Genomic DNA, 27589 nt, shown 5'->3' on the forward strand with positions numbered 1-27589 from the left:
TCTGCAATTGAATTGGTGTCATTTTTCTCATTTTTTTCTTTGTCTTTAATTTTCAAACGTTTAACTATGACATGTCTTGGCCTGGATTTCTTTGGGCTTATCCTGTTTGGAGTTTACTCAGATTCTTGAATCTGTATATTTGTATATTTCACCAACTTTGGGAAGTTTTCAGCTATTATTTTGTCACTTTTTTTCCAGTCCCATTTTTCCTTCTTATCTCTTTGGTGGACTCCAGTGATACTAATGCTGGATATTTTGTCATTGTCTCACAGGTCCTCGTGGCTCTATTTACTTTTTTTTTTTTTTTTGTCTATTTTCTCTCTGTTGTTTAGAGTGACTGAATTTTGTTGTTCTGACCTCAAGTTCACTGACATTATCCTGTCATCTCCACTTCACTATTGAACCTATCTACTGAGGTTTTAAAAATTTCTGCTCTTGTATTTTTCAGTTCTCAAAGTTCCACTTGGAATTTTTTTAATAATTCCTACTTATATTCTGAGATTGCCTATTTGTTCATTTGTTTCAAGAGGATTTGTAATTGATTGTTGAAGCATTTTTATGACAGCTTCTTTAAAATCCTTGCAGGTCATTCCAACATATGATTCATCTCAGTGTTGGCATCATTTGTTTGTCATTTCTCATTCAAATTGGGGCTTTCTTGGCTCTTTGTGTGATGGGCACTTTTTTTACTGGATCCTAGGTATTTCCTATTGTGTGAGAAGATTCTGGGTCCTATTTAAAATCTTTTATTTTACTTGGTAGTTGCCCTGCTTAAATTTAGCATGTGAGATTTGTCCTACTTCTGTGGGTCTTTCCTCCAATGGCAGTTTGATGTTCAGAAGCTTTTGGTATTATCTTGGTCTTCTTTGCTAATCTGGTGCCATTCTGGACCCCACTGGTCCTTGCTGGTGCTGCCTGAAGAGACAGGAGGCGTTTCCCTCCGTCAGGCTTCCAGGTGTCTCTTGGTGCCTCCCCTGCTGTCCTCCAGGTGTTCCTGTGTCACTGGGTAGGGTAGGAGAGCCCTTGGCCCACAGGGACAAAGAATCTTCTGCAAGGGGCCACTAGTTCTAGCTGGGCCTCTCCTGCCTGTTCTTCCAACGCACTCTGATGTGTCTCTGAAGGAGAGGAGAGTCTCAGGCCTGCAGAGACAACGAGGCTTCCCAGATGGGCCACTGGCAGCTGTGTCCCTTTAGCAAGCTCTGCCCACCTATCCAAGTAAACATCCTCCTCTGGTGTACTTCTTATATGTGTGGGGACTGTTACAGATCAATTTCACTTTCACTTGGGCATAACTATGTATCTGGTGCGCTTTCCCAGCTATTTTTGTCAAGGTGAGCTGTCAGAGTGGCGGGATTAAGAGTTCAACTGTCTTTCTGTGGGACAGTTTTCTTTTGTGGGACAGTTTTCTCTTAAGGGTAGGAAGTTGATAGGGTATGAGTAGCCCATCTAGCACTACCTCCTTCAGTCTCGTCGATGCTGAACGGAAGCGGAGCCTCAGTCCTCCACTGGGCCCTGCTGACATTATGGGGAGGACAACTGTGGGGGCTAGTCCTGTTTCACACTTTCTCCTTTGGTCTCATGCTGTTGTGTGAGTGTGGAGGTGAGGCTTCCCATTACTAACACCACGGATGGGGGAAAGCAGAGCCTTTCCCCAGCTTGCTTCCTTTTTCACGTTCATTGACAATGGGTCTTTGTAGAGGCTCAGCTTCATGCTGAGTCCTGCTGACATGAGGACTCTGGTGAAGCACAACAGTGACTAGACTGGCCTCACACTGCCTGGTTAGGTTGTGGTGCTGCCTGAGAGGAGTGGAGGGTTGGCTTGACACTGGGCACCATGGACGCTACCCTGGTGGGGGACTCAGAGCACTGCTGCTCCTGCCCACTCAGGGATGAGAGATCAGCTTCCCACTCAGTCCCTCTGATATTACTCTAGTAGGAGAATGTAAGCACCACCTGCTTCCAGAAGGAGAATGAGCTTTCCACTAAGCCTCACTGACACAGCCTCAGCAGGGAAATAAATCAGAGCATTGCTGCCTGCTTCCACCACATAGGGATGGAAGTTTAGCTCCCTGGTCAGCTCTACTATTCCACTCGGCAGGGGGATCAGAGCACAGTCACTTGCTTCCATGAAGCAAGAGAGTGGGTGAAAGGTTAGCTCCCTGTTTGGCACCACTGAAATCCCAGGTGAGGGGATGCAGTTTTTCCATGGTATATGACTGGAGCAGGACAGGTATTGCCAAAAAGGTTTTCTGTTATTAAGCCGTGCTCTTCCCAGTCATTTGGCTGGGGCAGGGGTGGTGGGGAACAGGCTTTTCGTGGAGCTTTTTTTGTCAGTGCTTGTTGGAGATCCCAGGTTGGAGAGGCTTCTGCAGTGCCCTGTCTGGGATATACGAATAGAAAAAAAGTCCCAAGGACTCATTGCCAAGGGACCTCAGAACTTGGAGAATGACATGACAATGAGTGTCATTTTTTTTTTTTTTTTTTACTTTAAGTTCCAGGATATATGTGCAGAACATGCAGGTTTGTTACATAGGTAAACATATGCCACAGTGGTTTGCAGCACCTATCAACCTGTCACCTAGGTATTAAGCCCCACATACATTGGCTATTTGTCCTGATGCTCTCCCTCCCTCTGCCCCACCCCCGACAGGCCCCAGGTGTGTGATGTTCCCCTCCCTGTGTCCATGTGTTCTCACTGTTCGGCTCCCACTTATAAGTGAGAACATGCGGTGTGTGGTTTTCTGTTCCTGTATTAGTTTGCTGAGGATGATGGCTTCCAGCTTCATCCATGTCCCTGAAAAGGACACGATCTCATTCCTTTTTATGGCTGCATAGTATTCCATGGTGTATATGTACCACATTTTCTTTATCCAGTCTATCACTGATGGGCATTTGGGTTGGTTCCATGTCTTTGCTATTGTGAATAGTGCTGCAATAAACATATGTGTGCATGTGTCTTTATAGTAGAATGATTTAAATTCCTTTGGGTATATACCGAGTAATGGGATTGCTGGGTCAAATGGTATTTCTGGTTCTAGATTCTTGAGGAATCGCCACACTGTCTTCCACAATGGTTGAAGAATGATGGGACAATGAGTCCTTTGTCCTCTTTTGGAGTTATAACCAGGGCTTTCTGGTTTTGAGATGGTGGACCTACAAGGGATGGCACTACTCTATCCTTGCTGGAACTGGAAGTCTATCCTGCACTTTTTCTTATAATTGTGCAATAAGAATTTTTTTTACATATTTACCTATGCAGTTAGCATCATCTTTACCAATGCTTTTTATTCCTTAGCATAGACTCATATTTCTACCTGGTAAGCTTTTCCTTCTGTCTAAAGTACTCCCCTTTAATGTTTCTGGTACCGCAGGCTTGTTGGTGATGAATTCTTTTAGTTTCTTCGTTTTTTTTTTTTTTTTTTTTTTTTATGAGACAGGTTCTCCCTCTGTCTCCCAGGCTGGAGTACAGTGGTGCGATCTCAGCTCACTGCAGCCTCTGCCTCCCGGGTTCAAGTGATCCTCCCGCTGTAGCCCCCCAAAGTAGCTAGAACTACAGGTGCAAACCACCATGCCCAGCTACTTTTTATATTTTTTGTAGAGGGGGGGTCTTGCCGTGTCACTCAGGCTGGTCTTGAATTCCTGAGCTCGAGCAATCTGCCCACCTCAACCTCCCTAAGTGCTAGGATTACAGGTGTGAGCCACTGCACCTGACCATTTTTATATATCTTAAAAAGTCTATTTTATCTTCCGCTTTGAAAGATATTTTCAGTCTGCATAGACTCTATGTGGACAGTCTCTCAGGATTTTAAACATGTTTCTCCACTGTCTCCTCACTTGCATTATTTCTGATGAGACATGTCATCTTTACTACTGTTCCTCTGTGCACAATGTGTCTTCTTTCTATTATTTTAAGATGTTCTCTTTGTCATTGCTTCTGGAAAGTTTGATTCTGCCTTGGTCTGGTTTTCTTCATGTTTCTCGTGCTTGGGACTCATTGAGGTTCTTTTCGATCTGTGTGTTTACAGCCATAATCCAATTTGGAAAATTTTTGGCCACTGTTGCTTCAGTTACATGTTTATTAGACTGATTGGATTTTTCCACGACTCACTGATGCTCTGTTTTTTGTTTTGATTTGTTTCTTTGTTTTTGTTTTTGTTTTTTTAATTTGAATTCTCTTTCTTCTGTGTTACATTTTGGATAGTTTCTATTGCTGCCTTCCAAATCACTAGTCTTGTGTTACGCAATGTCTGATCTGCTGTTCATCCCATTCCATGTATTTTTCATTGCTAGTTTAATTTGTGTCTTCCTTGTACCTTTCATGTCTCCCCCACAGTTACAAGAACTGTTTTAATGCTCTAATAGTAACATTGAGTTCTGGGTACATTTTAAGTCTTCAGTTTGTTTTTCCTCCTCATTATGGGTCTGTATTTTCCTACTTTTTTGCATGCCTAGTAATATTCGGTTGTGTGCTAGGCATTGCTGAGTTTACTTTGTTAAGTGGTGAATATTTTTGTTTTCTTGTAATTATTCTTGGGGTTTGTTCTGGGATGCAGTTAAGTTAGTTGGAAACAGTTTGATCCTTTCAGGCCTTGCATTTAAGATTTCCTAGGTGGAAGCAGAGTGTTTGGTTGCTCCCACTACCGAGGCAAGACCCTCCTGTGTACTTTACCCAATGCCCAAAGGATTATGAAGTTTCCAATCCTCGCTAATGGGAGCACGCTTCCCAGCCCTCTGTGAGCTTAAAGCACTGGTCCCTCCAATGCTTTTTGGATGATTCATTCCCTAGTCTCAGGTAGTTCACTCACATGAAGCACTGATCAGTATTCTGACTTGTCCTGCTACCCACTGAATCTGGATTTAAAGTCACTCCTCAGAACATAAAACAAAAAACACACATCCTAGAAGGGCATCCTTGAAATGCATATGCACAGGCCAAGTCTGGAGGATGAGAGAACAGAATTTTATTTGCTTTCTCCCATTAGCCTATTAGAATAAATTGCGTTATCAGGTGGTCAAATGGTTATATAGTCTGAGAAGTCAGCAAGCAACTAACCACCTACATCTGACATTGTTTCCTTTTCTACAAATATCTGTGTATAGCAGTGATTAACAAACTTCACATATAGCTCCCTGGGTATCCCTGTTAAAAACACAGATTCCTAAAGTTTGGCAAAATATTGATAATTGTTGAATTTAAATTATAGGTACATGGAGGTCTATATATGCTTCTATTTTTGTGTAATATTTGAAACTTTCTGTAATAAAAAGTTTAGAAGAAAAACAAAATATATACATTAATTTATAATTCCTGGGCCTCTATGCCTACAACCTGCTTTAGCATCTCTGAAATGGGATGCAGGAATCTGCTCAGGTGGTCCTTGGGCTACATTCTGAGAAACACTGGTACACTCATTGTTAAGCAACTCATTTTTTTTGACTTAGTTATCTCTATGGTTGCTATTTTCTCAACGAAGGTATTACCCAGGGACCGCCAGCCTGTAATGCTCAAATAAATGAACACTCCCTTCTTAGCTCACCAAGCTCTTACCTGAACAGCCTCTGGAGGAGTGGGATCCTTGCAACCAAAATTATAAAAATGGAACTCTCCTCCAGTCAAAGCAGCAACTTCTTTCAAAAACCTGTTTGCAATCTCATCATTGTAATTGAAGGAGATGGTATAAATAGGAATTTCCTGAAAAAGTTTGACCTGGTCTATAACCGTTTCAGGTGGCTGAAATGATAAGTTTTGGGGAGGGGGGAAGGGAGATGGAAAGAGAAGAGAAAGAAAAGAATATGAAAATCCTTAGTATTTACTACAGATACTCAAATAGTAATTCTGTATACAGTGGTGAGTGGCTTCTTAAAAACATGTCGATTCAATTCAGTAAATAAAGAAAAGACTGCCAGATGGTGAGAGTACAATGATCCATAAGACATGGGCCTTGGCTCTGAGGTCTCTCAGTTGGGTGGGACAAAGAAGCTAGGAGAAAGATTCAGCCAACCAAGTCACTCAACTTTAGGTGTGCCTGAACTTAGACTCCATGCATTTAAAGTGCTGGGCTACAAAAGAGCAATTTCCAGCTTCCAACATGCTATGGTCAACCACTTCCCACAGAGAGTGAAGGAAGAGATGTTTATTAAAGGTCTTCCCATGTGCTGGGCATTCATCTTAGAAACCGAAGAAAGCAGGCAGGCTCTGTGAGAAATGGATTAAGGAGCCCCAGAGCTGAGAGAGGCTTCTTCACTGTACACAGGAGCTAGACAGGGAGTGGGCCCACACTCCACAGCCCCGAGAAGCTGCTGGAATGAGTGACAGAAAGGGGCACGGTTAGTCAGTCTGCCGTGGTGAGAGGTTTGCTTCAACTTTCTGATTGTGCTCTTCAAAGCTCTGAGGATACAAACCAGCAAAAGGACTCCTCAGCAGGGAGGGGGCAGGAGGACAGGAATGGCTGTTTCCCATTGCAGGGATGGAGCTCCCTCTGCCATTGAGGGGAACCCCCACCCTCTGCCCAGCTCCCTAGCACCATCCTGGGGCACTTGAACATCATGCCAGTTTAGCATGAAGGGACCACCTGAGTCTGGGTGCAGGTGTGGGGCTTACAATGATACACATGACAGTCTCTCCCACTCACGCTGTCTTCAGCTGTATGAAATGAGGGAAACAGCTCCAGAGCTAGAGACTTGGGCTTGAAGCTCATCCAGTACTGCCCATCTGAATGGCCTAGGGCATGTCCTGTCTAATGTGAGTTTCCTCATCTGTGGCTCAGAACTGATACTCCCTCCTTAAACGGCTGCTGTGAGGAGTAAATGAGATGATGTGCCCTGGAAGGCATTCCACAAATATTTGTTGAGTACATTTTATTTGCCAGGAGCTGCTGTCAGCCTAGGATAAGGCCAAGCAGCACACCTGAGCCACTTTCCCCATTCCCTCTGCTCCGAGTCTAAACAGCTGTGCAGCCAGGGCTCCACACACATCAGCTGTGCAGCCTTCCTCCACACACATCAGCTGTGCAGCCTTCCTCCACACACATCAGCTGGAGTGGCAAGAAAGGCCGAGATTCCATCTCCTCCCTGCCGGAAGGAGGTCTGTTTGTGCATGTGCAGGTTGATCACCCTGCACCTTCCCCAACCTCCTGCCCTCACATACCCTATGCTAAGGCTTTAGCCATTAGTTTTATTTAGGATGGTGCACATGCCTTTATCATGTCCATTTTCTTGATTCCAGTCCAGACCAGCCCATAACTTTAAAGAATTCCCAAAATGACCGCAGCCAAAGCTGCATGGGGCTGTTCCCAGCAAAGACCCTGCCAGCTTACACTATGGATGCCCACCAAAGGACACTTATCCAATGTGTATATGATTCCCTTTTAATGAAGACTAATATTTCTAGAACCCACTTAATTTTTGACCTGCTTAATTTTAAAGACTGTGTCACTTTATAATGCTCCCTCGGACATTTAATAATCAGGCAGGAAGCTAGTGTCCATATAACTGATCCAGAACAGCATCTGTGTCTATTCTTCCACGGAGAAAATTCTGCTGAATATTTGGAATAACAACACTGGCCTTACACATTCAGTTCCTATAAAGCCAGTGAAAATTCAAAAGCAAAAAATGGAAATTGAGTGGTACATCTCCATATCTTCTACATAAAACATGAATATCAAATATCAATTTGCCTTTTTGAGAGAATCCAAGGAATAATGGAAAAAAAAAATAGACCACGTGTGTCGAAAGGGCAGTCTTTTTGCAGGTGTTGAATTCGGAAGTCCTCAAGAGTTTCTAAATTGGCTGGGCACGGTGGCTCACGCCTTTAATCCCAGCACTTTGAGAGGCCGAGGTGGGCAGATCACAAGGTCAGGAGATCAAGACCATCCCGGCTAACATGGTGAAACCCCGTCTTTACCAAAAATACAAAAATTAGCCGGGTGTGGCGGCATGTGCCTGTAGTCCCAGCTGCTGGGGAGGCTGAGGCAGGAGAATGGTGTGAACCCGGGAGGTGGAGCTTGCGGTGAGCCGAGATCGTGCCACTGCACTCTAGCCTGGGCGACAGAGCCAGACTCTGTCTCAAAGAAAAGAAAAGAAGAGTTTCGAAATTATGTTTGGGGTAATTTGCACATTTCTGACTCCACCTTTTTTGTTTTTTGTTTTTTGTTTTTTGTTTTTAGATGGAGTCTCGCTCTGTCACCCAGACTAGAGTGCAGTGGCATGATCTCGGCTCACTGCAAGCTTCACCTCCCGGGTTCACACCATTCTCCTGCCTCAGCCTCCCCAGCAGCTGGGACTACAGGCGCACGCCACCAGGCCCAGCTAATTTTTGTATTTTTAGTAGAGACGGGGTTTCACCATGTTAGCCGGGATGGTCTTGATCTCCTGACCTTGTGATCCAACTCACCTCGGCCTCCAAAGTGCTGGGATTACAGGCATGAGCCACCGTGCCTGGCCTGACTCCAGCTATTATCCATATTCTTGATTCTCCATCTTTGAGTAGACCTTCAGAATCTGGTGAAATATATCGATCTTCTCTCAAGAAAACAAAAATTTTGAGTGTATTTTTATATACATTATTGGGAGATTCCAGAGCCTCAGAAGTCCGTACTGGAATGTAGATCAAGAATTCTTGTCAATACACTGCTTGTGGGGATGTTGCTTGTGATATCCTCTTTGGGGGTTGCTATTCGGCAGTATCTATCAAAACATGGACCTTGCAGCTGAGTCCACTTCTCAGAATTTACACTACAGATATACTCACTCACAGGCAAACCAATATATGCACAGAGTTCCTTTGGCAAGATTGTGTAAATCAGAAAGCTCAAAAACAATCCAACTGCGTATCTGCAGGGGACTAGCTAAATAAGTGATGGGATAGCCATGTGATGGAACCTAGAAGAGAATGAGGACGCTCTTTATGAAATGATACGAAGCCATCTCCAAGGTATACTGTTTGACGAATAAAGGTGCAGAATCGTGTGTATAATAGGCTAACATTTGTTTTTGTAAAAAAGAGGAAATATATATGAATACATTTTTGCTGTATAACAGAAACCATCTCTGAAAGGAGATACAAAAAAACTAGTTACATCAGTTGCCTCCTAGCTGGTGAAAGGGGTGAGAGGGAGAATTTTCTCTACCTATGCTTTTCTACGAAGGTAGAAAAGAATGCATTAGAACATATTACTATTCAAAATTTAAACAAAAATAGCTTTAAGGTACAAGTTTTATTAAATTCATATAACAGAATGTGATGCAGTCATTGAGAAGGATGCTCCTGAAGAATTTTTGATGACTTAGAAAAATCCATGTGATATGTTAGATGGGAAAAAAACCCACAAAATTCAATTATGAGTGATTCAAATTTTTTCCTTTTTTTTTTGTTTTTTGCTTTTTTTTTTTTTGTTTTTTTCTTAGAGACAGGGACTCGCTCTGTTGCCCAGGCTGGAGTGCAGTAGCACGATCACAGCTCACTGCATCCTTGAACTCCTGGTTTCAAATGATCCCCCTACTTCAGCCTTCTGAGTAGCTAGGACTACAGGTGCACACCACCACACTGAGCTAATTTTAAAGTTTTTTGTAGAGGCAGGGTCTCAATATGTTGTCCAGGCTGGTCTTGAACTCCTGGGCTCAAGCAATCCTCCTGCCTCAGCCTACCAAAGTGTTGAGATTACAGGAGTGAGCCTCCCCACCCAACCCACATTTTCTCCTTTTTAATGCTTATCTGTGTTTTCCAAATTGTCCATAGTGTAAACAATTTTAAAAATCAGTTAAGAGTATATTAAAAAGAAAAATACACCTTGACTTGCCTAGATGTCTCTCAAGTTGGAACCTTCAGCCCACAGTCCCTAAACTCCAGCTCCATATTTCTAGGGACTTCTAGACACCCATGCACTCACTAGAGGTTCGCAAACACAGCTTCCTCCACCAGCCACCCCCAAGCCTACTTGCCTCTTCTTGAAATCTGCATTTCAATCCGTTAATATCAAAATCATTGTAAACCAGGAATCAGTCATCCTGACTCCTTTCTGCCTTGCTCCTACCTTCTCCTCACCTCTCGCTCACTGCTTCCAAACTGGCCATGGGGTCCTGTTGATGCTGCTTCCTGCGGCTCACGTCTGGAGGCAGTCCCCTCCTCCCATTCCTGCTGCTCCCACCCAAGGCTAGGTCCTTCCCAGCTTTCATCAAGGACCCAGCAGCAGGCCATGGCAGCGCCAGCCTTTCCTTGGCACAACTGAGGCATGTTTCTGAGATGCAGATGGGTAGGGTGGGCGGCTCCTCCAAGAGTTCCTCTCTGTGGTGACACCACCCTTCTAATGTGGCATTCAAGGACTTCCACAGTCTCCCTCAACGCAACGTTTTTCACCTCCACCCTGATCTTCTTCCGTTGCCCCTGTCCTCAGCTTTTTTCTCTGAGTCCCCCACATATTTCCACACCTCTGTGTCCCTTCTGCCCAGGACATCAACAGTGTCTTCTGTTCCAAAGATTCCTTCTTCTCTTTCCAGACACAGCTCAAATGTCCCCGCCTCGCTGGAACCTGCCCTGGCCTTCCCTCCATCTGTACAGCAAAATCCGTCACTGTGCTCCTAGACATAGCACAGGCAACCCTGTTCCCGTGTTGTATTAAACTGTATACATCTAGCACATTCGCCAAAGCACAAACTTCCCAAAGGCAGGGATGAGCTATTACTCATCTTTATAGCCTCAGACCCTGGCACCACACATGGAACAGAAGAGAGACACGATGAACTGCTTCCAAAGAGAAAACACAGTGAAGTTGATAGGAAAAAAATTTAAAATAAATTTTCACTTTACACACTCCCGTTCTGCCATAAATCTAAAGCTGCAGTAAAACCCGGATGCTTACTCTCTTTAAGCCCTGAACTTTTTGCCACAGGATATTTTAGAATATTTGCCTAGCAATCTGCATATGCAAACATCTCACAAGGAAGGACACGAGTTGACACTAATTCACTTTAGCTGTTAATTTACATTACGCTGGCCTGAAAATCCTTCTGTTTATTTAATGCCTGGAGTACTCGTCTTTCATTCACAAAGCTCCAAAGAAGATGAACAGACTCCTCTACAGCTTTTCAAATATTTTCCAGTCGGGCTAAACAAAACAAAGGACATTTCGCTAGAAAGGCGTGTTTTTGTTTAAATGAGTACTAAGTTAGCATTAGAGGTAAAGCCAAGGACATTATGCAGTGACATGTTTAGATTCAGAGTCTCCAGAGGAAAAAAAATCAAAAAGAATCTCCTCGCTTTTCATTTGTAATAAAATGCAAACCAGTCTTCAGTGGACAGCAGACGTCTCCTTTTGTGGGGCTGGTCTCCAGGCTAGGGGTGTGTGTCACACTCACCAGGCAACATTCACTGTCTCATAAATTCTCCTCAGAGTTTCCAGAGACAAAGGAATCTCTCAGTGTATTTTCTCACCTCAGATCTGAGTCCCTAAGCCAAGGAAGTATATGTCCACGGATTTTTGGTGGCAGCTGAAAAGGTCCCCCAGACCCATTTCCAGCATTTGCTTTCAGAACATCAGTGAGGCCCTCTTTGTTCCCAGCTCTGATAAGTACCTGATCAGGTCTCCCATCGGTCAGAAGGTAGATTGCCCGTGTTTCTTTATCAGCAAAAGCAGTTTTCAGGGCACTCAGGGTGTTTGTGGAGCTTCCAATCTACGGAAAAAAGAGATACCAAGGACACACTTGAATCCCAAAAAAGAATTCACAAACAAGTATTTATTTTCTGCTTCCAGAAAAGGAGAAAAAGTACTTGTGAGATGAAAGATAAATTAAAATTACATTGAGATAATAATTTAGCCCCAGTGATTCCAAGAAACATATCCCAGGGTGTGCCTAAAAGTCTCTTTCCGGGCAGTCCAAGGACTGCTAGAAGTCAGGACTGTGGATTTCCTGCCTTGATGACAGAGCTCTTAATGCAATTTTATTTTTTTGTGTTTCTACATGAGATGCTAACTCAGTTACTGCTCACTCGTCTGTCAACAGAGCTTAAACATGCAGCCTAAATACACTGTGGCACCGTAATGGTTTCAAACCAGGATTTATTCATGATACCCAATATTTGGTAAACGTGAGTGTGGTATCATTAGCAATCTAACAATGTACATGTGGGCATATCTAACATTACCTGACAAGTTCTGTTTTTAGCAATCTCTCAAATCATAGTAAACACTTAGAAAATCTCTTAAATACTTCATCAATATAGAAAGGAATGGATTTTTAGATACATATTAATTTATGGAATGTACTCTCCTTAATATGCAAAAATGATCCTTACCAAGGGACCATCAGTAGAGATACAGGACTTTGAACTGTCCAAAAGCCTCCTTCAACATCCCCCTCATCTCAGTTCCGTTGTATCACTCCAGCTTCAGTTGTAAGCAAGAAAACCAACTGTGGTTGATTCAAACAGGAAGGAATTTATGATAAAGGACATTGGGATGGCTCACAGCATCACCAATGGACAGGATAACCTGGGTTGGGACCTCTCATCAGGAATGAGACCCCCAATCCTGCTGCAGGGCTGCCTGGTGGGGGCCCCGCTGCAGTTCCACTGCAGAGTGCTGGACGCTGTGACTTTCCTCGCTGGCACTGGGAGTATTGACAAGAGATGGACCACAGCTCACTGCCACTGCCACCCCAGGAGCTGCATCAGTATGCATCTGCCACCACTGCCAAGGTTGTCTCTGCTGGACCTGCCATCTGGAGTCACAATCTCTCAAGTCAAAGCCTAGGAGGTTATTCTGACTGATGGTGCCTGGGTCACATTACCCACACCCTAGCTAAAGCAAGGCCAGACCCTTCAACTTCCATAGGTGAACAGACTCTGCCCCCATCCCAAGAATCAGGATAAGAAGGGAGCAGAGACTGACAGCCTAAGGAATGACAAAGATCCAGCACACATCCAGCCCCCACCCCGCCCAAGGCATCTCAAGCCTCACCGTATACCATGGGCACTCTTCCATTAAGACTTTCTCAGACTCAGCCATGATGGGGAACCCCATGACCTGACCCATCCGGCTGCTCTCACCTAAGGCTCCTTCATCAGCTTTATTCCCTTTCATTTCAATAGATACTTAGTAAGCACATAAGTACCACGTGCCAGACATTTTGATAGATCTGAGACATAACCTACAAAACCAGACAAAATTCTGTGCCTTGAAGGGGGTTCATGGGATGGTGTTGGATGCCTAGAAGATGACGACCTAACACTGTGTCAAAAGCTGTAAAAGTTCATGCCCAGTGTAGGATGCGTCTTACTCTAGCTGAGTGAGTTGCTAAATACATCTTCTGGGGGAGACGGCAGGGAAGACTCTTAAAGGATGAGTAGGATAGGCAGGAAACCACAGAAAGGATGCTGCACGCTCCAGACTCCTTTCTTGTTCAGGATTCAGCAAGTAATTCCATAACTGTAAAGCCCATAGGAGAAGAGGGGCCAGGAAAACGATGGGAGTAATGTTAATCATAAAACAACAACTATTGAGTACTTACTAGGCTAAGGGCTTATTTTTCCCGTATTTTTAGTCTGTGGTCTGCTCCCCATCCCAGAAGGTCACCCAGCAACAGCAGGCAGCCCAGGGACATGCCTTCCACTCCTGCAGACAGCACCAAACAGGAATTGAGGGGGCCCCAGCAGCACAAGATGGCTCAGGGAACGAGACTGTCACTGGAACGAAAGCCCACAGAAGTAAGCCAGAGCAAACATGCTACACCCAAACACAGCGACTGCGCCGAATAAACAGACATAAGTGGAAATAAAGTCTTCTAACATGATAACCGAATGGTCTAAGATATAATTTAAAAATCACTCATTATACCAAGAACCAGAAATATCACATTCGAATGAGAAAAGCAACCCACTGATGCCAATACCAACAGAGCCTCAGAAATCTCCGGAACAATGAGGAAGAGCTAATACTATTCATACAACTAGAGTTTCAGAAAAAAGAGGGGAAAGAGTATGGGGCTTAAAAAGCATTTAAAAATTAATGACTGAAAAAAACCCCAAATTTTGGCTGGGCGCGGTGGCTCACGCCTGTAATCCCAGCACTTTGGGAGGCTGAGGCGAGCAGATCATGAGGTCAGGAGATCGAGAGCATCCTGGCTAACATGGTGAAACACTATCTCTAATAAAAATACAAAAAATTAGCCTGGCGTGGTGGCAGGTGCCTGTAATCCCAGCTACTCAGGAGGCTGAGGCAGGAGAATGGCATGAACCCAGGAGGTGGAGCTTGCAGTGAGCCAAGATCGCGCCACCACACTCCAGCCTGGGCGACAGAGCAAGACTCCGTCTCAAAAACAAACAAACAAACAAACAAACAAACAAATTTGGTTAAAGATACAGAAACTACAATTCAAGAAGCTAAGCAAATCCCAAACATGATAAAACCAAAGAAAGCCACACCAAGACACATTGTATTTAAATTTCTGAAACTAAAAACAAAGAAAAATCCTAAAAAAGCTGAAGAGAAATAACACATTACCTATAAAAGAGCACCAACTCAAATGACAGCAGTTTCTCATCTGAAACTATAGAGACCAGAGGAAGAGGCGCCACATTTTCAAGTGCTGAAAGAAAATAACTGCCAGCCATGAATCACCTATCTGGGGAAAATAGCCTCCAGGGTTGAAGGAGAAGGAAAACTATGTGAATTTATTACAGGGAGACCTACCCTTAAAGAAGGGTTCATGAAAGCTTTCCATATAGAAAGAGAACGAGAAAAGAAAAAAGCCTGGACTTTCAGAAAAAAGAACAATGGAATGAGTAAATATAAAAGTAAGCATAATAGATAATCCTTAACACCATGGATTTCTTTAGTTACATTTTATGATTGAAGCAAAAGTTTAGCACCATCTAAGACGGCATATAATGCATGCAAAGGAAATACTTCAGACAATTATATATTTTAAATGGTGAGTGTAAAGGGACCTAAATAGAAGTAAGGTTGCTACACTTAACTTGAAGTAGCAAACCACCAATAGGCTGTGATAAGTTATATCACAATAGGCTGTGATAAGTTACATATATGTATAAGGAAATATATAGAACTATTAAGAAAAGTATACAAAGCAATACACTCAAAAACAGTATAAATAAATCAAAATGAAACACCAAAATATGCTCAAATAACCCATAGGAAGGCAAGACAAAAGAGAAAAATGAGAAACAGAGGAGACACACAAAAATAATAAATAAAATGAGACACTTAATCCTTAAATATGAATAATAACTTTACATATAAATCACCTACATATACCAATTACATGAGAGACTGAAGAGTGAACAAAAACATGACCCAATTTATGCTGTCTACAGGAAACTCACTTCAGGCATAACAACATAGATAGGTTAAAGGTAAAAGGATGGAAAAAACATATTATGCAAATATTTATTTTTAAAAAGCAAAAATAAGTATATTAATATTATATAAAGTAGACTTTAACACAAAGAAAACTTACTAAGGACAAAAAGGGACATTAGGATGATAAAATTCTCAATCCACCAAGAAGACAACAACCCTAAATGTGTATACTTCAAACAACAGAGCTTCAAAATACATGAAGCAAAATTTGACGGAGATGAAAAGAAAAATAGATAAATCTATTTTTATCTACTTTATAATAGAGTTGTAATAGATAAAATAGGTAGAGTCTTATGGTTGGGGTCTTCAATACACCATTCTTTTTTTTCTGAGGGGTGTACATTGTATTGGAAGCCTTAAATACTCTTCAGATAGAACATGTTTTCAATCAAGGTTCTCATGTGGCTTACACTGAAACCTGAAACTGTTTGGATTAGGGGAAGGAGAGGGACAGTACAGCAGATGAGTGCTTAGTTTGCCAAAAAGACCCCTCATAATAAGTGCTCTTCAGCCAGCGTATCAGCTTCTGCCAAACCTTCTTCAATGGGTTCCATCACTGAAGGCCCGTTCTGAGAGATGGTCATGTTCACCTATCAAAATCTGCTGAAATCCTTTACTGGTCTCCTTCAGGAGTACTGACTTCCCCATATGACCTGTGATGACCTCAGCAGCCTGGAATGGCTGAGACAAGAAATGTTGTATTATCCACATTCAAGACACGGTCAACTTGTCTTCCTCAGAAAGTTAATCCATACCCTATATGGATTATGACAATAACGTATGGAGGGATTTGTAGCCACGCAGAATCTTTTGCACCCCACGGGCAACATCATTATGCTCATTGCCAACAATGTTGGGATCCATGATGTGAGAGATGGAGTCCGGAGGATCCACGTGTAGATAGATGCCCAGCTCAGTGACAGCATGGGGCAGCACAGTGGTGGCATCCAAATGAGCAAAGGAAGTAGCAGAGGCAGTCGAGTCATCAGCAGGTACATAGCCTGTACAGAGGTGATAGATCTCCTCTTGGTAGTGGCAATTCTTTCCCCACATCGTACCCACCATGTCAGTGGCCAGGGTAGGCTGATATCCCACAGCAGAAGGGATTCTGCCCAATAAGGCAGACACCCTTGAGCCAGCATGGGTGAAGTGAAAGATATTATCAATAAACAGGAGTACATCTTGAACTTCTTGGTCTCTGAAGTATTCAGCCACAGTCAGTCCAGTCAGAGCTACCTGGGCATGAGTAGCAGGTGGTTCATTCATTTGACCTTACATCAGCATTACCTTGGAGGTAACGTCTTTTAAGTTGAAAACACCAGACTCAGTCATTTCATAATATAAGTCATTGCCCTTACAGGTCCTCTCAAAAACACCAGCAAACCCAGATTAAGCACCATGGGCTTTGGCAACATTATTGATTAATTCCATGATGGGTACAATCTTGTCAACTCCAACACCACTAAAAAGCCCAATTTTGCCACTCTTGGCTAGGGAGCGAGGAAATCCACAACTTTGATACTAGCCACCAGAATTTCTTGCTCAACGCTAATTTCCATGAACTCAGGAGCCTCATCATAAATGGGAGCAAACTGTTTCATTTTGATGGGACCTCTTTCATCAATAGGCTCTCCAATGATGTTCATGATTCTGCTCAAAGTCTCAGGACCAACAGGACTTTTGATTGGTGCACCAGAGTCCAGGACTTTCTGGCCTCTAAACAAGCCTTCTGTACCATTCATAGCATAATCCTTACTGTGCTCTCACCCAAATGCTGGGTCACCACCAAAACCAGCCTGGTCTCCCTGCCTTGTACTTTCTGGGCATTTAAAATAGATGGTAGTCCCTCATCAAACTGGACATCCACTACTGCATCAATGACCACCAAAATACACCCAGTGGTGGTGCCTGTCTTCAGCAAAGGTGATGTTTGTGCCCATATTTCCTGGTAGATTGGATTGCTGCCAGAGTGGCCCATGGCAAGACCTGAGCTTGGAGTAGCAACACTGAAGGGCTGAGTTCCTGCAAGTCCCTGGAGGCTGAGGCAGCAGACATGACCCACAGAACTCAACATGGTAGAGTTTGGGTGGAGACTGAGTGTTGCCCAATATCCCGCTCTTAATGATTGACAGAACAACTAACCAATCAGCAAGGACAGAGAGGAATTGAACAATACCATCAACTAACCAGATCTAATTGAGATTTATAGAATACTCCACCCAACAAAAGACTGCACATGCTTTTCAAACAAACACTGAAAATTTGCATAAATAGACCATATCTTGAGTCACAGAACAACATTTAACAAATTTAAAAGATTTGAAATCATACAGAGTATGCCCTCTGACTATAGTGGAATCAAAATAGAAATTAATAACAGAAAGACAACATGAAAATTTCCACAAACACTTGGAAATTTTAAAACATGCTTTGAATAATTCATGGCCCAAAAGTGAAATCACAAAGAAAATTAAAAATTAAATAGTACTGAATGAAAATTAAGCTGTTTTGCTTAAAATTTGTGGGATGTACCAACATAATTCTCGCAGGAAAATTTATGGTACTAAAAGCTTACTTACAATAAAATAAAAATATGCCAAAACTATAATTTATGTTCCTACCTCAAGAACCTAGAAAAGTAAACTCAAGAGCAAAATAAACTCAAAGCAGGCAGAAAGAAGTAAATAATAAAGAACAGAAATTAATAAAATTCAAATAGTAAAACAACAGAGAAAATTGATAAAAGGCTGGTTGTTAAAAAGAATCAATAAAATTGACAAACTTCTAGCAAGATTTGCAAGGTAAAAAGACGCATATTACCAACATCAAGTATAAAACAGGGCCTATTACAACATCTCTTGCAGTCACTGACAGGACAATAAGAGAATATTATGAAAAACTTTATGCTCATAAATTCGACAGTTTAGAAAAAATTGAACACTTTTTCAAAAACCACAAACTACCAAAACTCTACCAAGATGAAACTGACAACCTGAATAGTTCTATGGTTATTAAAGAAATTGAATTTGTAATTAAAAAGCCCCTGAAAAGAAGTATCTGTGTCCATATGTTTGCACTAGAGAATTAATTTATTAATTAATTTATTTATTGAGGCAGAGTCTGTCTGTGTCACCCAGGCTGGAGTGCAGTGACACCATCTCAGCTCACTGCAGCCTCTGCTTCTGGGTTCAAGCGATTCTCCTGCCCCAGACTCCCGAGTAGCTGGGATTACAGGCATCTGTCACCATGCCTTGCTAGTTTTTGTATGTTAAGTAGAGACGGGGTTTTGCCATGTTGGCCTGGCTGGTCTTGAACTCCTGACTTCAGGTGATCCTGCCTGCCTTGGCCTCCCAAAGTGCTGGGATTACAGGTGTGAGCCACCGTGCCTGGCCGCACTAGAGAATTTTATCAAACATTCAAAGGAGAATTAACACAAGTTTTACACAATCCACTCCAGAAGATAGAAGGGGAGGGAATACTTCCCAACTCACTCTATGAGGCCAGTATTACACTGATACGCAAAGCAGACAAAGACAGCACACACACAAAAAGCCTACAGACCAACATCTCTCATGAACCTAGACACAAAAGTTCTCAACAAATATTAGCAAATTTAATCCAACAATGTATAAAATGAATAATACATCATGACCAAGTGGCATTCTATGTATTCAGAGTTGGTTCAAAATTCGAAAAAAAATCATATGAGCATATCAATTTGCACAGAAAAGGATTTGGCAAATGCAACCTTCATTCAGTATAAAAGTTCAGTACATTAGGAATAGAATGAAACTTTCTCAATCTCATAAAGAGCACGTACAAAAAGCTTGCAGCTAACATCATACTTAATGGGAGAAGACTGAATTCTTGCCCTTTATGATTGGGAAAAAGGCAAGTATGTCTGCTCTCAACATACCTATTCAATGTAGTACTGGAAGTTCTATCCGCTGCAATAAAGCAAAGGAATAAGTCATAGAGGTTGGAAAAAAACAAACAAAACAAATACTACTGTCTATTTGCAGACTACCCAATTATCTACATAGAAAATCCTGAGAACTACAGTTGTCCCTTAGTATCTGTGGGGGACTGGTTCCAGGATCCACTCCCAACCCCATGGACACCAAAATCTGAGGATGCTCAAGTATCATATAAAATGGCATAGTATTTGCACATAACCTATACAATCCTCATGTATACTTTAAATAATCTCCAGATTACCTATGATATCTAACAAAATGTAAATGCTACATAAGTAGTTGTTATATCTTTTAAGTTTTGTATTATATTTTATTCTTGTATTGTTATGATTTTTACCATTTATTTTTCCCAAATATTTTCCATCCATAGTTGGTTGAATCCACAGACACAGAACTTGCAGATATGGAGGGCTTACCATACACAAAAAACAAAAAGCGAAATAGTACGTAAGCCTACTAAGGTCAAAAGATGCAAAGTCCACACATGAAAACCAAATGCGTTTCTACACACTGACAACAAATAGGTGAAAACCAAAATAAAAAGTGCAATACCACTTACAATTGCTCCAAAAAATTACAATACTTAGTATATACTTAAACAGGTACAAGAGCTGTATGCTGAAATTATAAAATTCTGATGAAATAAATCAAAGACCTAAATACTCGGAGAGACATACTGTATTCATGGAATAGACGAATTAACACAATAAAGATGCAAATTCTTCCTAATTAGATCTATAGGTTTAATGCAATTTCTATCCAAATGTCATCAAGGTTTTCAATAGGCGTAAAGAAGTTTGTTTTCAATTTTTGTATGGAAAATAAAGGCCCAAGAATAGCCAAAATAATTCAAAAAAAGAAATGTAAAGTAGGAGTAGCTGTTCTTGATCTTAAAGCTCACTATACAGCTATAGCTATCAAGAAAGTGTGGTCCTAATGGAGACATTAACACATATAACGATAGAACAGAACAGGGAACCCATACAAAGACCTGCAGACATATTCAACTGATTTTTGGCAAATGAGCAAAAACAATTCAATAGAGGAGGAATAGCCTTTTCAATAAACGGTGTCACAAGAATTGCACATTCATAGGCAAAAAATAAATAAACTGGCCGGGTGCGGTGGCTCACGCCTGTAATCCCAGCACTTTGGGAGGCCAAGGCGGGGAGATCACAAAGTCAGGAAATCGAGAACATCTTGGCCAACATGGAGAATCCCCGTCTCTACTAAAAACACAAAAATTAGCCAGGCATGGTGGTACATGCCTGTAGGCCTAGCTACTCCGGAGGCTGAGGCAGGAGAATCGCTTGAACCTGGGAGGCGGAGGTTGCAGTGAGCTGAGGTCGCGCCACTGCAGTCCAGCCTGGGCGACAAGAGCGAAACTCCATCTCAAAATAAATAAATAAATAAATAAACCTCAACCTAGATCTCACACCTTATACAAACGTTAATTCCAAACAGATCATAGACTTAAATGTCAAACAAAATTATAAAACTTCTAGAAAAAAGGACACGGGGAAAACATCTTCAGGATCTAAGATTAGGCCAAGTCTTTAGAAATGACATCTTGAACTGAACAAAAACAGTTATAAAACGTAATTTGTGGGAACAGCTAAAGCAGTAGCTGGGGGTGGTATTTATATCATTAAATTCTTAGATCTAAGAAATGGAGATTTAATTTAAAAAAAGCAAGTAGGAGGAGAAAAATAATAAAGATAGCAGGAATCAACACAATTTAAAACATTTGTTAAAAATTAGAAAATCAAAGAAACAAAAAGTTGGTTTCTCAAAAAAATTAACAAAATTGAAAGAAAAATAAAAAAAGCTCTTCAAACTAACCAAGAAAAAAAGGGAGCAGACAAAAATTACCAATATCAAACATCACTATAGATCCCACAAACATTAAGGAAATGATAAGGGAATGCTGTGAGCAATTCTATGCTCATAAATTCAACCCTGTGGAAGAAATGGGCTGCTTCCTTCTAAGAAACAAATGACCAAAACTAACTCACAGAGGTACAGATCATCTGAATAGTCCTAAATCTGTTAAAGAAATTGAATTCATAGTTTTAAAACTTCTAACAAAAAAAGAGGCCCAGATGGTTTCATTGGTAAATTCTACCAAACAGTTAAGGAAAAATCATATCAATTCTGTACAACCTCTTTTAGAAAAAAAGAATATGGAATATTTTCTAACCCATATTATGAGGTCAGCATTTCCTGATACCAAAATTAGACAACAATTTCTAAGAAAAGAATCTGCAAACCAATATTCCTCATGAATATAGACAAAAAAACCTCAACAAGATAGGTTAACAAATTTAATGCAGAATATATTCAATCTATAATACATCTTGAACAAGTGGAGATTATCCCAGAATGCAAAGCCAATTTGATATTCAAAAACAAATCAATGTAGTTCACCATATTAACAGACAACAGATCTGCCAAGTACAACTTGGCAACTTGGCTTCATCAAAATCAAAAGCTCAACAGATGCAGAAAACACATTTACAAAATCCAGTATTTGTTTATGGTAACAATCCTCAAAAAACCAAGAATAGAAGGGAAATTGGTTAACAAGGTAAAGCACATCTACAAAAAAAACAAAAAACCTCACAGCTAGCAAAGTATTTAATAGTGAAAGAGTGAATGTTTCCCCTCTAATATCAGGAGCAAGGCAAGTATGTTCTCTCTCACCACTCCTGTTAAACATCATACTGAAAGTCTTAGCCAGTGCATTAAGGCAAGAGAAAGAAATAAACACTATACGGGTTGGAGAGGAAAAAATAAAATCATCTCTATTCATACATAACATCATTGGAAATCCCAAGTAATCTACCACAAAGTTCCTAGAGCAGGTAAGTAAGATTAGCAAGGTCAAAAGAAATAAGGTCAGTATACAAAAATCAATTGTAATAAAGAATTAAAATTTATAATTTAAAAAGTACTATTTACAATAGTAACAAAAAAGACCCAAATAAATTTAGAGGTACACAGTGTTAGATGTCAATTCTCTTGAATCTGATCTATAGACTTAAGGGAATCTTAATCAAAATCCTAGTGTACTGTTTTGTAGATTTCAACAACTGATTCTGAAATGTACAAGGCAGGTCAAAGGAACTATATAACAGCCAAAAAAATTTGGAGGGAAATACAAAGCTAGAGGATTCAGGTTGGCTGATTTCAAGACTCAGTGTAAAGTCACAATAATAAAGACAATGTGATGTTGGTGAAAGAACAGACACCTATTAATAGTTCAATGAAACAAAAATAGACCCACACAGATATAGTCAAATGATTTTTGACAAGAAGCAATGGTAATTCCACGGAGAGAGGAATAGTTACTTAGACAAACAGTGCTGGATCCTGCCTCACACCTTATACAAAAATGAACTCAAAATGTACACTATTCTTAAACACAGAATGTAAAACCATTACATTTGAGGATGAAAACAAGAGAAAACCTGCATGACTGCAGTGTGTTTAGCTATGGGTCTAAAAGCACAATCCGTAAAGAAAACTTGGCAACTTCGACTTTATCAAAATTAAAAACTGATACACAGTGAAAAACCCTATTAAGGGAATGAAAAGCCATAGATTGGGAGAAAATACTTGCAAATTGTAAGTCTGATAAAGTTTATGTGCAGAATACATGAAGAAAGTCAATCTTTTTTTTTTTTTTTTTTTTGAGATGGAGTCTCGCTGTATCACCTAGGCTGGAGTGCAGTGGCGTGGTCTCAGCTCACTGCAATCTCCAGCCTCCCGGGTTCATGCCATTCTCCTGCCTCAGCCTCCTGAGTAGCTGGGACTATAGGCACCCGCCACCATGCCCGGCTAATTTTTTGTAGTTTTAGTAGAGACGGGGTTTCACCATGTTGGCCAGGCTGGTCTCGAACTCCTGACCTCATGATCTGCCCGCCTCGGCCTCCCAAAGTGCTGGGATTACAGGCGTGAGCCACCGTGCCTGGCCTGACTCCAGCTATTATCCATATCTGCGCCCAGCCTGAAGAAACTCAATCTTAAGAAAACAAACAACGCAATTAAAAAATGGGCAAAATATCTGAACAGATATTTCACCAAAGAAGACATACATACAGATGCCTAATAAGCATGAAAAGACGAGTGTTAAGTAAATGCAATTAAAAGTACAATAGGATACTACGAGACATCTTTCAGCCATATTAGAATGTCTAAAATAAAACAACCTGACAACATCAAAAGCTGGAGAAGATGTAAAGTAATTGTAACTCTCATATATCGCTGACGGGAATGCAAAACGGTACAGCCACATTGGGAAACAGTTTGGCAGTTTCTTATAAAGTTAAACATACACTTAGCATACTGGCCAGCAATCTCACTTCTAGATATTTATTTATATTCAAATGAAGTGAAAACTTATTGTTGGAAACCATTTCCCACGGGTCTCATGTATTTCTACATATCTTGCAACAGACGTGCTGTCTGCTCTGGTTTATCTTTTCAAGATGTATATATAGGGAACAGCCTTGGAAAACAGAAATACTGTCTCTCTTCAAAGCAAAGAGTAGGCATGCTTATTGTCCGGTATAAAGATAATACCTAATTCTGGAGCGAAGGACCAGCATGCTCACAGTCCATTATAGAAGATTTGGTTTTCTTAAGTTCAGGGCCCCCTCCTTTAACACAACCTAATGCATGAGCAAGTGTCGCCTGGTCCTCATTGTTTCACCCTGCGGGAATTGGGGCTCAGGGAGCTAGTAAAGAAAATGCTGATGCTCTGGTTACTGCTTTTGCTGTGGGTAATAAAGTCATTTTTCTCTGACCCAAAAGCCTTGGTGTTCTGCCGGCATCCACATTAGTTTGCAAGAAAGGTAAAATCTCAGACCCTTCACAGTTCTCAACACCTTTTCACACAAAAATCTGTAGGCAAATGTTTACTGCAGCTTTATGTATAAAACCCAAAACAGGAAATAACACAGATAGCCTTCAAAAAGGAATGGGTAAACAGTTTTGCTTCCATACTCATCAATAAAGCACTACTCATTAATTAAAAACACTACTTATCAATAAAAGGGAATAAACTCTTGACTCATGAAATAAGTTGGACAAACTTATAAGAACTGAGAAAGTTCTTATATCCAGAAACTCAATTTTTTTTTTTTTTGAGACGGAGTCTCGCGCTATCACCCAGGATGGAGTGCAGTGGTGCCATCTCGGCTCACTGGAAGCTCTGCCTCCTGGATTCACGCCATTCTCCTGCCTCAGCCTCCCGAGTAGCTGGGACTACAGGCACACGCCACCACACCTGGCTAATTTTTTTGTATTTTTAGTAGAGACGGGGTTTCACCGTGTTAGCCAGGATGGTCTTGATCTCCTGACCTCGTGATCCGCCTGCCTCGGCCTCCCAAAGTGCTGGGATTACAGGCAGGCGTCAAGTGTTATTTTGGTAAGTGAAAGAAGCTAGAACCCTAAAGTTCTATTGTATGATTTTGTTTATATGACATTCTGGAAAAGGAAAAGCTATAAGGACAGAGAAACAGAGCAGTGTTTACCAGGAGGGAGGGGGAGTTGGTGACAAAGGGGCATATGAGGACATTTTGGGAGTGATAGAATTGGTCCCTTTGGTACTGTGGTGGAGATACATGACTCTATGCATTTATCAAAATCCATGAACTATCACCAAAAAGAGTGTTATTTTTTTACTGCATGCAAATTAAAATAAGATTCAACTAGGATGTGGAGGAAACCAAGGTGAAATGCAGACTGTAACCAATGAGTCTAACTGTGTCACTAATGAATGACATAAGCACGCTAAAGAGATTGGGTAAGAAAGTTACCTGACTTCACAGCTTTGGAAGACAGTTTTTTGAATGGATACTGTAAAGTTAAAGCGGAAAAAAAAAGCTGTATACAAACATTATAGCTGATAAATTTGTTTCCGGTAGAGTATGAACTAGCAATATCAAAGCTATATGTAGAGTAGGGTTGAAAATATAAGTAAATATGTTATAGGTAATGAGAATCAGGTTTCTCCTTGTTGAAGAAGTTGCAAATAAGTTCATTACAAATGAACCCTGGGCTCTGTGTTGGAATTAGAGGTATCAGTATGAATGCATGATTTGTTTGCTTATTTAATATAAATACAGACTGATATACAGATAAATAAATATAGATGTTTATGGATACATGGAGTAGCTATAGAAATATACATTTAATAGATATCATATATATCAATATATAATATAGATATTTTCTATGTATATATATTTCTATCTCTGTCCACTGAGAGGGCGTAAAAGCAGTGATACAATCCGGTAGCAATAATCATACCCAGGTGTCCAGATCTTGGTTTCTAAATACCATTCTGTAACAAAAGAAATCAAGGTTCCTTGGAGTAGTGGTGGATTTCAGGGCTGAGGCTTGGAAAATATAAGATGATCATAGAACATCTTATAGTGACAGAAAATCAAGAAATGCTAAAGGGGGAAAAAGGTGGATGCATATTTAAATATTTAGAGGCAGCATAAAAGAATTCCCAATGGCCAAAGTAACAAAATAAATAATGATAGTATTAGATTATAACTCCAAGAATAAAATAAATTTCCATGAGTCCACATTGAAATAAATATATAAATGAATAAGTAAAAGGGGGAAAGGGAAATCTTTTCCTTATAGAATAATTCCAATATAGAAATGTGAAAGGAATAGAGGAAATATAAAATCACCTCAGCTCAGTAATAATTGTTGTAAGGATGATCCACATCGAGGGCTAAAATTGTGGGCAAAAGCTTAAGGAACAAACGATATTTGCATAGCCTCAGAGCATCTCCTCCAAAACTTTTATTATTTACAAAGGGAAAAAAATGGTAACTTTTGGGGGAGAAACCTGGCAGATGTCACCTTAATCAAATGATCAAAGTAAACACTGCTGGTCATAGAGCATATCGGCATCATGTGTGCCTTCAGGTGATCCACTGGGAAGAGTATTCCCTCCCCCAAATCCATAACCCAATCTAATAATGAGAAAACATTAGACAAAATCAAACTTAAGGACATTCTACAGAAGATCTGAATAGCACTCTTCAAAAGTGTCAAAGTCACGAAAGACAAGGCGAGATTGAGGAACTGTCACAGATTGGAAGAGACTAAGGAGGCATTGCAACTAAATGTCATGTGAGATCCTTGGCTGGATCTTGGAACATAAAAGGAACATTAGTGGAAAACTGATGAAGGCTGAATAAAGTCTGCAATTTAGCTCACAGTAGCCATGTGAATGTCTTAGTTTTATAATTATACCATGGCTATGTTAGAGGTGAACACTGGAGAAAGCTAGGTGAAGGGTAAATGTGAACGCTCCATACTACTTTTGCAACTTTTTTGTAAGTCTAAAATTATTGCAAATTTAAAAGTTAAAAGCAAAACAAAACCCTCTTGCAGGATTTGGGCAGCAGAAATGTGTATTCCAGATGGTAAACAGAACAACTCTTCCCTCTGAACCCATTCTCAATAGTCTTTTGTTGAAAAGCCTACTGCTGAAAAGATGGTGGCAAAGCTGGGGAAGAGCCAGACAGAGAGAGCCCGGGGAAACATGGTCTGAGGGTGGCACCTGTTTTGCACCTGCTCCCTCCATCTCCCCCGCTCAACTACTGGGCAGGCGCTGCCACAGCTTGTGCTCCCTGGCCTTAGGAACGCCTATGCTTGTTTGGGGACCTACTGCTGCATGACAACAGCACAAAGCAGGCTCAGACCACCCTGAGTGCTACCAGGTTGACTACTGGACCAAATCAGCCGAAAGAATAATAGAATTTGGCTTTCTATATTATCTTTTTAAAATTAATTTACTTTTAATTGACAAATAAAATTGTATATATGGTATACAATGTAATGTTTTGATATATGTATACATTGTGGAATGAGTAAACCAAGCTAATTAACAAATCTATCACCTGACATATTTTTGAGTGGTGAGAACCTTAAAATTTACTCTCTTGACAATTTTCAAGTATACAATACATTGTTATTAACTATAGTTACCATGTTGTACAATAGAGCTCCAGAACTTATTCCTCCTGTCTAACTGAAACTACGTACCCTTTGACCAACATCTCCCCATCAACACCCAGCACCCTGCTCCCAGTCCCTGGTAACCACCATTCTACTCTCTGCTTCTGTGAGTTCGACATTTTTAGATTCTACATATAAGTGAGATCATGTGGTGTTTTTTCTTTCTCTGCCTGGTTTATTTTACTT

The 27589-nt window shown here is 40.9% G+C and overlaps 1 protein-coding gene and 1 pseudogene across 14 annotated transcripts in view; both read right to left on the bottom strand.

The window, feature by feature from the left end:
• Positions 1-27589, bottom strand: part of VWA3B (von Willebrand factor A domain containing 3B) — a 225676-nt gene that overhangs the window by 85468 nt on the left and 112619 nt on the right. For all 14 annotated transcript variants that reach the window (XR_010149071.1, XR_008546486.2, XR_008546484.2 and 11 more), the window contains 2 exons: positions 11572-11670; positions 5549-5731 (listed from right to left, as the gene is read on the bottom strand). Coding sequence is in view for 8 of the 14 variants with exons in the window: in XM_054678679.2 (XP_054534654.1) it covers positions 5549-5731; positions 11572-11670 (282 nt within the window). In the remaining 6 variants the exon portion in view is untranslated. The remainder of the gene's footprint in view (positions 1-5548; positions 5732-11571; positions 11671-27589) is intronic.
• Positions 15869-23575, bottom strand: LOC104005095 (ATP synthase subunit beta, mitochondrial-like; annotated as a pseudogene).

This window comes from Pan troglodytes, chromosome 12 (genome assembly GCF_028858775.2).
Source record: "Pan troglodytes isolate AG18354 chromosome 12, NHGRI_mPanTro3-v2.0_pri, whole genome shotgun sequence".
Taxonomy (NCBI): Eukaryota; Metazoa; Chordata; class Mammalia; order Primates; family Hominidae; genus Pan; species Pan troglodytes.